A 14,461-nucleotide genomic window follows, 5' to 3' on the forward strand; every position below is an offset into this window, starting at 1 on the left:
TAGGTCTCGGTTCGGGTCACACCCACAGCGGCTCGCTTTGCTGCTCCTCCTTTGGCACTGCAGCTAGTGCCGTGGGTCACTTTCTCAGTCACGGAAACTCTCTCTCTCTCTCACTGCATTTGTGCTTACGAGCTTTCGGGCCACCTACGCTTGGAGGTATTTTTAGTGTGAGCTCATCAGGTAGCAGCACTGCCTCCCAGCACAGCTTTCAAGTGTCGAGATCCTGCGTTCGCCACGTGTGGGGCTGAGTTTGTTTTAATTAGTTGAGGATTTGCGCAAGAAGCTGCACTAGTGAGTGCAGCTATTTTGAGCCCAAACCCCTCATTGATTTCCACCCTGCTGCCCCCACGCCACCCTCGAGGCTTCCTGCCCCCACGCCCTTTGCTAAGCCCTTCCAATAAGTACATTCCAGCCTCAGCTGTCAGCTCAAGGGGTGTGCCCTTGTACCAGGGGAGCTGGGCCCTTTCCCTGCAGAGCAGCAGGGCTGGGCTGATTGAATCTCTCCTGCGGCCAGCAACTGTGGTGTTACTAGGAACTTGGCCATGAGGAGGGGAAAATACTGGAGGCTGCTCTGAAATCGTGCAAGAAACTGGCACCGGCTGTTCAGCTGGGCAGGCTTTCTGGCATAATCCATTTATTTTGGCAGGGAGCCCTTCCCGGGAGGGTTACAAAACTCGAGCAGCTTCCTGCAGACAGTCCCTGACCCCCTATGCTGCAAGGAAACTGGAGAAAAACTTTATTTTGTTTGTTATAAAAACTCACATAAGTTACATAGGCAAATATTTAAATTAAAATAAATTAACTCTGCTCTAAAGTAGGACAGTCAGCTAGGATATGCATTTCTTCCTTTTTAAAAAATATGCCCTAGACTTCAAACGCAACAGCTGAAAAAATATCTATGCCCCAGGGGAAATCCCTTTGGAAATGTACAATAGAAGAGTAAGGTGCCGTGCCAAAGCTGCCTCGTCTCCAGGGTGGGGTCTTGTCTTCTGACCCAGGGCAGGTGGGGGTGTTTGCTAAGTGTCCAGGGTGTCGTCGCTCCAGTCAGGGGAGGCGTTGGTCCCGAAGTAGCGATCTCCAAAATTCCCTAGGGTATGGGGGTGGGGAGAGAGAGAGATGTGCACACACAAGGCATCAATGTGAAGTTACACATGGAGATCGGTGCCACAGGAATGCCGGACTCCCTTAAACCAGCTGGGTGGGAACTACACCCGCTCCCGAAAGAACACAAAGGACGATTGCTCTGACATCCCGTGGAAATGCCCCCCTGGACAGCTTGCAAGAACAGAGGGGCTGCTGGGCCACCCACGCACTCTGCTCTCCCATATGGGCATGGGAAGAAGTCAGTTTCTGTCACTTGCAAAAGGAAGGTGGAGAAGAAATGCTGAATGACAAGACAGCAGCGGGATCAGAGCAACCTCCTTTATTTCCCCTTCTTAGCATCACACCCTGTTGGGCGATCGCTGCCGTCAGCCCTTCCCTTCCGATCCCACCCAAGCAGGTTCCCGGCGGGTACTCACCGATGCCGGGGATGATCCGGAAAAGGTTGTTCACCTTCTTGTCCACTGCCGTTGTGATGATCTTCACCTGGGGGAAGGCATAGGCCACCGAGTGGACGCCCATCTCTGCCATCAGCAGAGAGAGAAGGAAGATTTTGTCCTCGGGGACATCATGATCCTACGAAAGAGTCATGGCGTGAGGGTGGGGGAGGGGCCATGTCACCGCTTTGGAGACTCCCCTCCTCCCTATGCACAGACGGCAGCAGTGCAAGGGTCTGTATGTCCCTCCTCCCCGTCAGCCCCGACTTGGGGAGAACTCCGCTTTCAGGCCAGTTCAAACCCTTGGCCTCCCACCCCAAGGGCCAACATTGTGTTTGGGCCTATGCCCCCGGGGACTGAGAGCAGCCCCCTGCCTCATCTCTTTCTCGGAGCCGATCTCCCTGCTGGGCTGGGGACACCGGGAAGGAGCTGGCTTGCGTTGGATGTGAATTCAGTTCCTGCAGGGCTTGTCCCCTGGGGCTGCCCCAGGGGAGGGCGACTATAGTGTCTGGCCCGGAGGGTCACTGTGGCTTGCACCACACCAGCCGGCCTCCTTCCTCTTTTCACCATGGGGCCCAGATTTAACGGTACCGGCGTTTAGTTTACTTGGACTCTGGGATTTGGCATCAGAGAGCTGGGCTGGACCTGCCCCCCTCCCCAAGTTCCCAGCACCCCCAGGGCTGCTCCGGGGTTTCCCCCTCTGAACGGAGACGGGCCCCCGTCATCCTTTCTTACCAGCAGCACTCTCACCGCCATCATGGCTGCCGCCCCCGTGGAGACAGTGCAGTCCATCAAGATCACGTGATCTTCACTAATGTCCTTCGGCAACCTCAGGTAGTGGAGCTGGACAAGGGGCAGACCAGAGAGGGATTTGGGAAGTGCCCTCAGAACAGCTCTCCTCACATCTCCCTTAGCTGGGTGGGGGATGCGCTACCTGCCACAGGGAGACAGCGGAGCCCACTTACCCCGTTGCTGGCAGGATTAATGGGTTGGGCTGAATCAGGTACAGGCTGCTGGCCTGTTACCAGCCCCTTTTTTTCATGAGGCAGTTGCTGCTAAAAGGCTAGCCGGGCAAGCACCGAGGCAATGGGCTGGTGCTTACCAGACGGGGATGAACACTTAGTGAAGAGGATACATTTAAAAAGCCCCAACGACCTTGTCTTGATTTTTATTTTTTTTTTTAATGGCGAGTGCACTGAACTGTGCCCAGTTCTGTGCCTCACTGGCACGCCCGGGCTGCACTCAGCTGTGGCCAGTGTACATGCAACTGACTAGATGTCTAGCCGGTCACTGCACCTGTGTATGTATTTTTGCACAGACGATTGTGAAAGCCTTCCCGACCACGGGACATACCGTATGGGTTCGCTTGAAGTCAGACATTTTAGACCTCAGTGGCCGATGAATGCTCATTAAATATGAAAGCCAGTTACCAACCAGCCACCTGCTGACGAGACCTGCTGTGTCCAGCAGGAATGAATGAACTGATTGCAATTACTAGGCATGTAGCAGCGTTAGGGATCCCTGAAACAGAGACTCAGCTGCTGCAAATGGTCATGGGTCACAAGGTGCCCTCGACTCCTGAGGACCAAGCCCTTTACCTCTGGCTCTCCAGTGTTGCTGTTGGTCTGGATGAGGATGGTGCCAATTCGGACGTCCTTGCACACGGCTCGGAGTGCCGGCTCCATAGTCTCTCCTGCTCTCAGGATAGACACACCTGTGATCTGTAACAGAGAGTGGGGATGAAGTGGCCACACGGGGTCCCTCAAATGTTCCTATGCCAGCGTTCTCTGGTCTCCAAAGGAACTAGACCTAGCGCGGATCTACAGCAATTTTGGATCCAGAGGCTCAAAGCACTTCACAGCTGCAGGTAAGTTCATTAGCTGCACTTGATCTATGGGCTGTGTGCAGAACGCAAACCCCAGGCCTGGTCCCCTGCTCCCATTTGCCCAGGCCAGCAATGGGACTGAGCCATGCACAGCCGCATGTGAACCACATCTCCTCCAGCAGTGACAGGGTTAAGCAGACTCCAACAAGACACAGCTGCCTCCCCAAAAGGATACATGGGAGGATGAGAAGAGGAGCGATTCAGCGCACACACCTAATTAGTGCTACTGAAGGGCCTGACCTGACTAGTCACTGCTGTTAATTAAGCTGTAGGATCCCCTGGTCTCTACAGCCCAGCAGAAAGCCAGCAGCCCCCTGGAGCAGACCCAGCTATTCCAGATGCTGAGGAGGGGCCCATTAAGTCAGGGGGACTCTTCCCGTTGATTTCAATGTGCATACGATCTGGCCCCAGTGAGTGCAATTGAATCCAGCCTTTCCCTTTCCCTTACCTGCTTCCCACTGTAGGATCTCCCCTCGTAGTCCTCTCCCTGAGGGGTCTGGACAGTGCAGCTCTAGAAAGATCACAGCACAAGCTTTAACACGGGCTCAGACGGCCAGCACACAGGAGCAATGGCACAAAAGCCACAGGCTGGTGCACCCTGGACACAGTCATGGAGCCAGGGGAGGTGCTTGAGCCCTGGACACTAGCTGTGCGAGCCAGAGATGGCCCCTTACTCAGGGGTAGGGTAGCTCACTTTACCTGATCACTCTCCTTACAGTCTGTATGGTAACTCCCATTGTTTCATGTTCTCTGTGTATATAAAATCTCCCCACTGTATTTTCCACTGCATGCATCCGATGAAGTGAGCTGTAGCTCACGAAAGCTTATGCTCTAATAAATTTGTTAGTCTCTAAGGTGCCACAAGTCCTCCTTTTCTTTTTGCGGATACAGACTAACACAGCTGCTACTCTGAAATCTTTTCCCCCAGGGAGGAAGCAAGAACAAAACACGTGACAGCTGTCAGTCACACTGCTCACTGCACCGCTGGAAGGCATGTAGACACTACGGGAATGAGTGTGGTAATAAGAACGCATATAGAACAGAAAAGGGTCCCATCTCTGGTGACCACTGCTGACTGACCTAGGAGAATCATTTCTTTTTAGCCTTTTCCACGAGGGCAAGTCACAGAGAAGTAGGGAAGGCTCCACGTGGCAAATGCAGACCTCCCCTTGTCCCCCCAGACTTGGATCAGAAAGGAGAGAACAACGGGCTTTCCCCTCCATCCCCTCGTTTCCTGTACATACCTGGAAAGGCAGAAACGACAATGCGTGCTCAATCAACAGCCGCATCAGCCTCTTGGAGTAGAAAATGAACTCATCTCGGCTGGTCTCCTTGTTTCTAAGGGGGAGGGGAGAAAGGCCTGTCCGTCAATGAGAACTCTCCATGAGATGCTGACTGTGAGTCAGAGGCTGCCTTAAGGGTGAGGCAGGGTCGTGTAGGAAGAAAAAGGTGGACCAGATACATATGGCAGGTCCCTCAGCCTCCTCCCAGGTAGAAGCAGCTGATATCATCATAGGCCTTCCACCAGGGGGATCCAGCCGAGGACCCTGAACCTCACCAGGCCCCTTTACCGGAAATTGCGTTGTCCTGCCCCATCCCAGATTGCAGTTTTGTTGCTGGGACATAGGCACTTTTGCAAAAGGGAGCGCCGAGATGGAGCAATCGCTGTCCCAGACCTCCGGGGTTCTATCCTAACTCTGCTGCAATCTTGCTGTGGGCTTTGGGCAGGTCTCTTACCTCTCTATGCCTCCGTTCCTCTGTCTGTACAACAGGGATGGTACCCAGCTTTTGGGGTGGTGGCAGGATTAGCTGTTCATGGCTGAGCAAGGCAGCCAGCATGCAGACGCTCAGAGTTAGGGGTTGACATTATCCTATTTTAAATGGATGATTCTAGGAAACGGGTGAGAACTGCCTATCCCCGACTAGGGTCTGTGGCCCAGGGCAGGATTTCATCTCTTGGGGGAGTGGGAGATGTCAAACACCCAGACCAAGGTTGGATGATGCCAAAGGCCCCCACGCCCTTAGCCTCACCCACTCCAAATGCGAGGTGGCGTGCTTACCGGATGATGGTGTGCATGCCGCGCACTTGTGGGGTACTCTTCAGCACGCTGAGGGTCCGAGGAAGGGGATGGCACTGGTGGGCAGAGGCCAGCGCTGCCCTGGAGACCAACACAACACCACAGCTAAGTGAGCGCTTGTTTACACGCATAAACACTCATCCAGCCAAACTCCAAGGGCAGCACCCAAGGCCTGCAGCCCAGGGGGAGGAAGACACCCAAAGGTGACAAGGAGGTTGTTAATGAGACTAATGAGAAGCCACATCTAGAATCCCGGAGCCTTCGCATCCCACCAGCCCCCAAGACAGCTGGGATGTTAAGGCTCCAACTGGCTGCACAAACATATTTACCATCCAGGATGTGCCATCTACTGTAACTGACCAGTCATGTTAGGAGAGATAAATCTTCTCCATAAAACAGATCATACTCCTGTGGCTCACGGGTCTCATTTGCTTTCTTTGCTCTAATTCAGTAGATGGATCCCTCAGTCCATGAATGAGGAAGGGACAGCTAGGAGTAAAGTATCTCAAATTTAACCCCATAAAAGGTGCCTCTCTCAGAGCAAATATTTTCTGGTACATCATCAGAAACAGGGTTCTTTGTCAGCGTGTCCTACACCCATGCACCAACTGACAGCTTTGATCCCTTGAGATTAACTGCACCCCGTGGGATGCATGACTGTTCTAGGAAGGGTTTGGTGTGGGAGCTCTGGTCCATTCATAGACAGTCATGTCGTTACAAAATTAGGAATAGCCTCAAGACGCTTTATAGCTGGACAGGCCTGGCAACTGGGATGACTCATCTCTGGATGACAAATCAATTAACATGGCTGAGTGCAATGCCTATTCCTGGATCAAGGAAATGCCATTGATAATGGGTTCCCATTAGCCTGCCTCTCTTTGTTTGAAAGATGTAGTAAGGTCACATCTCTGGCTGGAAAGGATGAACCAATCAGCCTTGCACATGAGGAACGCAGGACTAAGACAGCTGTGCATTGGATCACACACAAAAATGACTGCAACTGGTTCGGGAATATATTGAGGGAAGGAAAAGATAAAAGCACCAGCCAAGTACAGATTTAGTAGAGAACCACCCTGGTTAATTAATGCAACACACACAAGCAAGCCAGGAGGAGGAAGATGACTAGGTAGGGATTGAGGAAGAGGGGCATGGTGACCAGATTCCTCCATCTACCCAGTCATCCTTTGGCCTTGGCTAAAACAAATGCAAATCAAGATGCGAGCGAAGCCCGTTGAGCATTTGAGGGTTTTGTCTTATTCCACCAGCTCCAGTTTTGATTGTTAAAAAACAAAGAGATGTTTCTTTACAGAAACAAACGCTTCCTGTGCCCATGTCACCAGGGCTGTGGACGGCCTGTGACCATTCTGCATGTGTGGGCATGCAGGGATCCCACCCTGATGCACCAGCTGATTACATAGAAAGGCTGTAATAGGTTTGGGGGTGTGTGTGTGTGTGTGTGTCTGGGGGGTTTCCACTCCCCAGATAGAGGGTAGAAATTTCAATGGCAGGAAATAAGCTGGGAAAGGGCATTTGTGAAATACTTTGAGGGGAAATCTGAACACACCCCCACCAAGGGCGGAGAGACAAATGGGGTGCATGGGGTGCACTCAGTTCTAGGGGGAGGCTTTGCAAGAGCGTTATCCAAAGTGCTGCCCCGGCACCACTTGTGCTCTGAAGCAAGACGAATCCCTCAAAGCCTCGGGGGCAGGTGGTCAGCAAAACAAGCTGCACTCGGTTAGCGAAGACGACCCCCTGGTTAGTCTCCCTGGCACCCCACTTGTGTCCCATCCCTCCCCATGACCACAGCGAGGCTTCTATGCTCCTGCAGGTCCCCTCCTTGTGCTGCAGCTCCAGGCTTCCGCAGGGCAATCTGACCCCAGCCTCGCTAGAGGCCCTCACTCTTCATAAGGACCCAATCCTGCAGCCACTTTACATGGGGAATGGCTGCAGGATCGGGCCCACAAACAGGTTTTGACTTGGTCCACACTGGCCCGAGAGGAGAAGTGTGTGTGTGTGTGGGCGGGGGGGCAGGAGGGTCGAGAGGGATAAAAAAACAACAAAAAAAGGAGAAATCATCAAAGAAACCAGCTGGAGCCAACATTCCTTGTCACAAAAGAAGAGCAATGGGCTTGGGGTATCTCCAGCATGCCCCCCTACTGGGAGAATGGGCTGCCGTCCCCACAGCGCTGCTGTGGCAGGGGTAACGGTGCCCTGCTTTTACATAGCACCTGGATCTCAAAGCGCGTCTCAGCCAGACCTGAAACACAGGGCTCTACGCACCCACCGCCCGGCGCAGGAACGAGGCAGTTTTGTGGCAGGGCCCAGCAACAAAAGATAAGGGCAGTAGATCCAACTGCAGGGCACCTACAGGCGACGGAAAACTCCCAGAGGTGGCATTTGTACAGGCCACTAGGACAAGCGACCTCAATCCCCATGAAGTGTCCCAGGGGCTCCTCAGAGAACTCCCCCAGGAGCAGGTGCTGAGCTTCGCCTCTCTGCAGAAAGACAGGGCTGGCAGCAGTGCAGCGCTCAAGGCTGGCAAACCTGCTGGACAAGAGCCAGCAGAAATGGCTCCAGGGCAGAGCAGTCCACTTTTGCTTGTTAGGCCTGGCAGAGGATTCATCAATACCCTTGCCATTTGCGGGTCCTTTTATGCCTACATGCCACAAGCCAGGGAATTGCACCTTAAGGCTAGCCCCCCCTCCCGAGGATGGGGCGCTGGCCTCAACTCGGCATTTGCAGACTTATTGGGACCCAGGCCTTAAAGTGAGGAGTGTGGTCAGCACCATTACAAGCCACAAACCAAACGGCCCTGTGGGTTGCAAAGGCCCTCCAAGGTCACAGCTCTCTGCTGCCCAAGCCCTCGTATCCGATCCAAGTGCTGGTCACCACCGTCCTCCAGCTGTCCACCCCCATGCACACTGTGGTACATCACTGTGTGCCACACCAGAGAGGATCAGCCCATGTTGTCTTCTCCAGCACCTACACAAAACACCAAGACACGGTCCCCGGATGCCACAACCAGGCATAACGCAACTAGGAACACCCCTCCTACACCACCGAGCTGTGAACAGGCTCGGGGAACCTGTCATTTTGTCACCTATGTTTCCATTTGTTCCTGAAATGCTTGCACTTTGCTTTTCAGGCTGTGACAGCAGAGGAACCCCTTGGAGTGCCTGCAGCCCTATACCACTCTCTGGGGTGAGAGGCAGACCAGGGATTAGTTGCTGTAGATCTCATGGCAAACAATCCCCCACAGCAATGGTGGGACTAGACACCTCTTGCTCTGGGGAATTCTCCAGATTCAGCAGAGGGGAAGGATGGTTCAGTGGTTGGAGCAATAACTTGGCACTGGAGAGAAAAAGTCACCGCTCCACCACAGACGTTCTGCAAGACCATGTGCAAGTCACTTAGCCTCTCTGTGCCTCAGGTTCCCATCTGTAAAATGGAGATAATAGCACTGCCCGGCTTCCCAGGGGTGTTCTAAAGATAAATACATTAATGACTAGGAGGTGCCCACATACGACGGCAATGTGGCCATACAGGTACCCAAGACATATCTCCATAGTCTAATTCTCAAGATGATCTGATCTGGAGAAGAGGTACTGAGGGGAGAGGGGGGTTGCTTTTGTTTCAGCTTAAAGAACATCACCATTGTAGGAACCTGCACATGCTCCCTCTCGGTGGGCCCCCATGTTCAGCATGCAGCCCTGGCTCACCCGCCGTCAGCCCACAGCTCCCATGATTAGTATCAAAATCAAAACACTGCAAGCGTTCCTCACATATCCCAGCGTAGCTTCCTCTGTTCACCAGATGGGAGGGATGTTCAGGGAGTGACAAAGCAGGAAATACAACAAGGGTTTAAAGGGGAGGGGGGGGGGGAAAAAGGAAAAAGCATTTTAATTAGTCAAAGGACCGGGGGGAAGAGGGGAGCCATGATCCGTATTAACTTCAAGCAGTACCAGTTGGATTCGATCAACGCCTGAGCCATTAGGGAGAGATCCCTCAGCAACCATCTTTTCCACTGAACCTGTGTTTGCTTAACAGATTGTCTTAGAGGTGCGACCCTCTGCTGGACAGTCTACCAGGGGCCCCACTCAGCACTCACACCAACCTAACGTGGGGGAAAAATGACAGTGTTATGTCCCCTGTGCATTCAATGGAGTGAGACCCCAATCCCAGCCACGGCCTTGGCAGAGAAGCGTGATGTCACAAACGCCGGACGGGCAAGAGTCTATTGTGTCCTCCACGACTTGCACACCTTGCTCCTGCTGATGCTAACAGGAGTTGGTGTCTATGGCTCCGTCCCCTGACTTTGCTGCATGGAGGAGAGACCAGACCCCTCATCCAGGACTCCGTGCATTCCCACGATCAGAGAGAGGAGCCTTCATTTACTCCAATATCCCAGCAACTGGAAAACCTGGGGAAGGACAAACACTGATGGCCAAGCATGCAGCTGGGCCTCAAAAAGTGCACCGTTGGCACATGCAAACAGGCACAAGATGTGCCCACCGACCTGCTTGCCAGGCCCATGTGGGGACACAAACACTCACACTTGGGTGGCAGGTGCCTCTTGATAGAGGCCCAGTTAAAGATTTGGCCTGGGATCCACAGCCCAGGCTCCTCTCCCAGTGGAATGGGAGTGTAGTCGAGTACATTCCATGTTTGCACACACACGGGCAAGAACATTTTATGTTCTGCAGAGAGACACTGGCAATCCGGCCCGCTGAACAGAACTCGGCGTGGACCCTACCAGGGGACTGCAAACGGGGCAGCGAGAACAGCTCAGCAGCTTGCACAACCAACCTGACAGGGACAAGAGCTCATGTTCTCTCTCGACCCTGCACTGGAGAATGGTGAACAGATCAGGCTTAGGGGGCCTGCAGGAGTTTGTCCCTCTTTGCTGTCTTGGCTCTCAGCCATCCTGTGGGTGAGGTAGGTGAGCAGAATTTCCTCTCCCCTCTTCGCTGTGGCTGACCAGCAATGGAACATTCAGCCAAGCCACCATGAGCAGGTTGAGAAAATGTCTCACGTTGGAAACTTATTTCCCTCCCCAGAACGAAAGCTTCAAGGGGGGGGAAGGGGAAGGGAGAAATGAAAGCAAAAGAAATATGGGGGTGACTGTCTCTCAGAAAGGCACGGTGAATACCACCAGCTCTTTGCTGTACATGCAATCAGACAGGAAGCAGACAAGAGACAGCCAGCTACAAAGAAGCTAATGTAGGTAAGGCATTTCAAACACGTACGGCAGCTGGCTTTTAACGGCTGACATTTCAAACAAGGACTACTACACCGTGCCACGGCTTGATATTTAAAGATACAACTGGCAAAGGGCACATGGAGGTGATCTAGACCTGGGGATGGGAAGTATTGATTGGCAACGGTGAATTCATCTTCGAGAACACCCGTTTCTAGAAGCAAGTCCAGTTCTCAAACAGCATGGCGGAAGGAAAAAAAAATAGATCAAGAAATCGCTGAGAGCATCACACTTCGACGCAAGCAAGCAGACCCCGGGGTCTGCTCTGCCAAGGAAGTGTACGTGTCTGTTCCTACTGGTGTTAAGGGGAACTGCACGTGTGGGTGTACAGTGCCTGCACATGGAGGCTCACTGTGTTGCAGTTTCAGACAGGAAACGTGCGTCTGGGTGTGAAACTGAGAAGTCGAATGTCCAGCGATTATTACAATTTTCTTTAAATGAGTGAGAATTTGGATGCATCAGCAATTAACTCTGTTAACATCCAGTTAGAGGTATCAACAGTTCATCCTGGTAATTTACCCTGTCATTACACACTGGGCTTAGAATCGGCTCACCTCCATAATACTTAAAAAGTTCCATTGATGAAGTGCTAGAGAGGGGCCAAAGCGATGGAGTTTGGATCTGGATTCCTACCCAAATTTACCTACAGTTTGTGTGGAAGGTAGGTTAGCCTGGGTCCAGATCCGACATCTGGGTTTTTCTCTACCAGTTATAGATTATGCACAGCTTCACATAACACACAGCTGCCCCTGGGCGGAAGGGGTGCTGGAGACAACTGACTTAATAAAAACCTTTGGGTTTCATGAGTTTAAACCAATGTTTGCAGGCATGTTCCAACTCCTGACCTTCATTTTTTTCAGACTTTTACCAGAAAGGAAGCCTTGATTGAAATACATGATAAGAATTCTGAGGTTACCCAAGTGTTGTGGTTGTAGTTATTTGTGCAATTAAAGTGCTGCAGCACTAAACTCTCCATTACAAAATCAGCACCATTTTACTAAATTTGTTGATTTTCAAGATGCATGAAAAAAAGGCAAAATCAAGACTACGAGTGGTACTTTTTGGATTTCAGAATAATATCAGCTTGGGGAAAAAAATCAGTCTGTTACAAATTATACATTTGTAACTGAAAAATTTTCATGGTTGTGTCACTATATGCCACCTTCAGCCCCGAAGCTCCAAACACTTACGTACATGAGCACAGGTACCCGTAGGAGTAAATTTACTCACACGTATAGATGTTTGCCACATTAGGCCCCAAGATTGTTAAAAGTGAAATTTTAACCATCCAATTTACTTGATTGAAAATAACTAGCTTTGGGAAAAAACAGAAGCTTTTCTATTCATCTGAGGGTTTGTAAAAGGTTTTTTTTTATGCCAAATGTAAACTTCAGGCCTATCCGAGTTAAGTGTCTCTTTAAACAAAGATATACATCTAAGTGGAAATGCATTTTTAGAAATGCATCTTTTCGCCTCCCTCAAAAATAGCTGAAATCTTAGCTGAATGCCTAATGGAAGTAAAAAATCAGAAGCACCATCTACACGCTGATATTATAAGGGTAGCTAAATAGGTGTCTACCCTGTATATACACCTGGAGCTACTAGGCAATCGTATCTCCCACTATATTTTTGGCAAGTCCTGAAGTTATTTCCATAGAACTTGTCCTCCTGGATCAAAGCATGTGTGTTACCACTCAGAATCAGTCGAGTTCCCTTTGGGCACTATAACCCCTGTGCTTTAGTCTCCTGCTCTCCGGGGCTGCCTGAATTCTCAAGGAACTTCGTTTAAACGTGGGGATGGTTCAGCTTAAATTTCCTTTGGGTTATGAACACAAGGCCTTGGTATTCCTATGCTTTTCCAGTGGCCGCTGCTCAGAAGAATTCTCCAAACCACTTTTCACATTAGTTGAAGAAAAAAAAAATTCTGGTAAAAAATACCAAACTCTTTCCATTCTGCAAGTCGTCAGCCTTGTGAATGTCTCCGATTCACCGAAGAACAAGTTAGGCCCGGATCCAACGTAAATGGGAGTTGGATTGGGTATGCAGTCAGGTCAGATGTTGGCCATATAGACTGCAGGTACCTTCACTTTCTATATATGCCCAGAATTTAAAATATTGCCCTCCTGGCTGTACCTGAGCACATAGGGTGAGATGAGCTCTACGGGTCTGAGCTCCAGGAGGAAGTTACTGGATTCTGATAGAGACAGTGCAGCCCAAGCAGTGCCTGGCATTGGAAATGCCTCAGGTCACGCAGACAGGATAGAGTCATGAGGGTCTTACCTGACACTGAGTTCACGCTGCAGCAGTAACACAAAGACACAACGCAACCGGCATTAAGCATTGTCAAGCCCACGGGCGTTTAGAGACAAAAAAAAAAAAAAAAAAAAAAAAAGGGAAGAATAGGAACATTTTCCTGCGTTCACAGTTAGTCTTTCTCCCTCTGCCCCCAATAAACCCCTCCTGCCCCTCAAAACGCAGCATCCACAGGTTCTCCCAAACCAGCAGTCTGGGAAGGACCCGCATTTCTCACTCACTGTGAGATTTAGCTGAAAGAAAGTTTTGCTCTAATTTGCTTTTCCTGAGGCCTGTTCCTGGAAGCAGCAGCTATCTCATCTCCATGGAAACCAGCCAGGTCTCGGACCCCAGCTATGAGTCAGTTCAGAGACTGCAAAACCAATTTCCATCTTGCTTTAGATACCAGTTATTCTTCTGATACGACATCAGCATTTCATACTTATACAAGGAAACAGCTCCTATGGCAGGGTACAAGATGAAACTTGGCTTTCGCAACCTCTAGACCTGTCCTGATTTCAACACTACAAATAGGGCTGTTTGCAGGAAAATACAGGGAACCCTTTTTAACTAGGAGAGGAGACATTTTTGGAGGGGCACACTCTAGGCAAGTGCCAACGTATAGGAGCAATGTCTCCTATATGGACTTGCTAGCCTGTGTGGTATTGCATGCAGTCTCATGCATGCAATATCAGGCAGCCAGATGGCTGTAGCCGAGTGGGAGCTTAGAAAGGCCAATTGGAGTGGAGAATTTTACTTCCAAGTGCATCTGACTTGTGTGTGCATGTGCCCTTCTGGAACTCTTCCCTGAGCACAAGGGGAGCGTAGCTATCTTGAAAAGCAAACAGATTCCAATGGCAAAATCAAAGTGCAAAGAGACCCCTCCCCCTGCCCCCAGCATATCCCCGAGTTAACATACAAGAACCTGAGTGATGTGGCACCGAGATCACCAGTCTGCCCTTAATCTTCCCAGGGAAACTAGGAACTGCAGCCCACAGCGTCAGGTACACAACCTCATCTGCTGATCTGACACCCCCCGCGAGTGCTCAGACATAATCCACCCTCCAGAGCAGTTACAGTCCAGTTATGGGATTCAAGGTTTGTGAAAACTAGAGATGGCTGAGGAAGTAGGAATCTGGATCCGCCTTCGAGCCAGTACAGACTAGTGCTCAGGTGTGAGGCTGAATTGTGGTATTTGGATTGGCTGCTGCTGAAAGGTCTCCGCTCCCAGGGGGCAGATCTCAGCTGTTTTCGCAAGGCTTCAACCAACGAGGGGGGGCGTCTGAACCGGATTTGAAAAACTGGCCTGTTCCGAGAGTTGTTCAGAGCCGGAAACCCAACGGCTGCGCGTGCTTGGAGGGCAGGAACTGGTGGAAGATAAGGGGCCAGAGCAATGCACTGGAGAGAGAAG

General features: G+C 51.1%; 1 protein-coding gene across 6 annotated transcripts in view; it reads right to left on the reverse strand.

The window, feature by feature from the left end:
* Nucleotides 1-713: 713 nt before the first annotated feature.
* Nucleotides 714-14,461, reverse strand: part of UCKL1 (uridine-cytidine kinase 1 like 1) — a 41,439-nt gene continuing 27,691 nt past the window's right edge. For 3 of the 6 annotated variants that reach the window (XM_038369370.2, XM_038369366.2, XM_043495645.1), the window contains 8 exons: nucleotides 9,284-9,303; nucleotides 5,484-5,582; nucleotides 4,668-4,761; nucleotides 3,872-3,934; nucleotides 3,137-3,259; nucleotides 2,274-2,381; nucleotides 1,521-1,677; nucleotides 714-1,087 (listed from right to left, as the gene is read on the reverse strand). In XM_038369370.2, coding sequence (XP_038225298.1) covers nucleotides 1,017-1,087; nucleotides 1,521-1,677; nucleotides 2,274-2,381; nucleotides 3,137-3,259; nucleotides 3,872-3,934; nucleotides 4,668-4,761; nucleotides 5,484-5,582; nucleotides 9,284-9,303 — 735 coding nt within the window. In that variant the 3' untranslated portion in view covers nucleotides 714-1,016. Of the gene's footprint in view, nucleotides 1,088-1,520; nucleotides 1,678-2,273; nucleotides 2,473-3,136; nucleotides 3,260-3,871; nucleotides 3,935-4,667; nucleotides 4,762-5,483; nucleotides 5,583-9,283; nucleotides 9,304-13,038; nucleotides 13,056-14,461 lie in introns of those variants that run through there. The other 3 variants (XM_038369368.2, XM_038369369.2, XM_043495646.1) reach the window with 2 other exon arrangements.

This window comes from Dermochelys coriacea, chromosome 13, assembly GCF_009764565.3.
Source record: "Dermochelys coriacea isolate rDerCor1 chromosome 13, rDerCor1.pri.v4, whole genome shotgun sequence".
Classification (NCBI taxonomy): Eukaryota; Metazoa; Chordata; order Testudines; family Dermochelyidae; genus Dermochelys; species Dermochelys coriacea.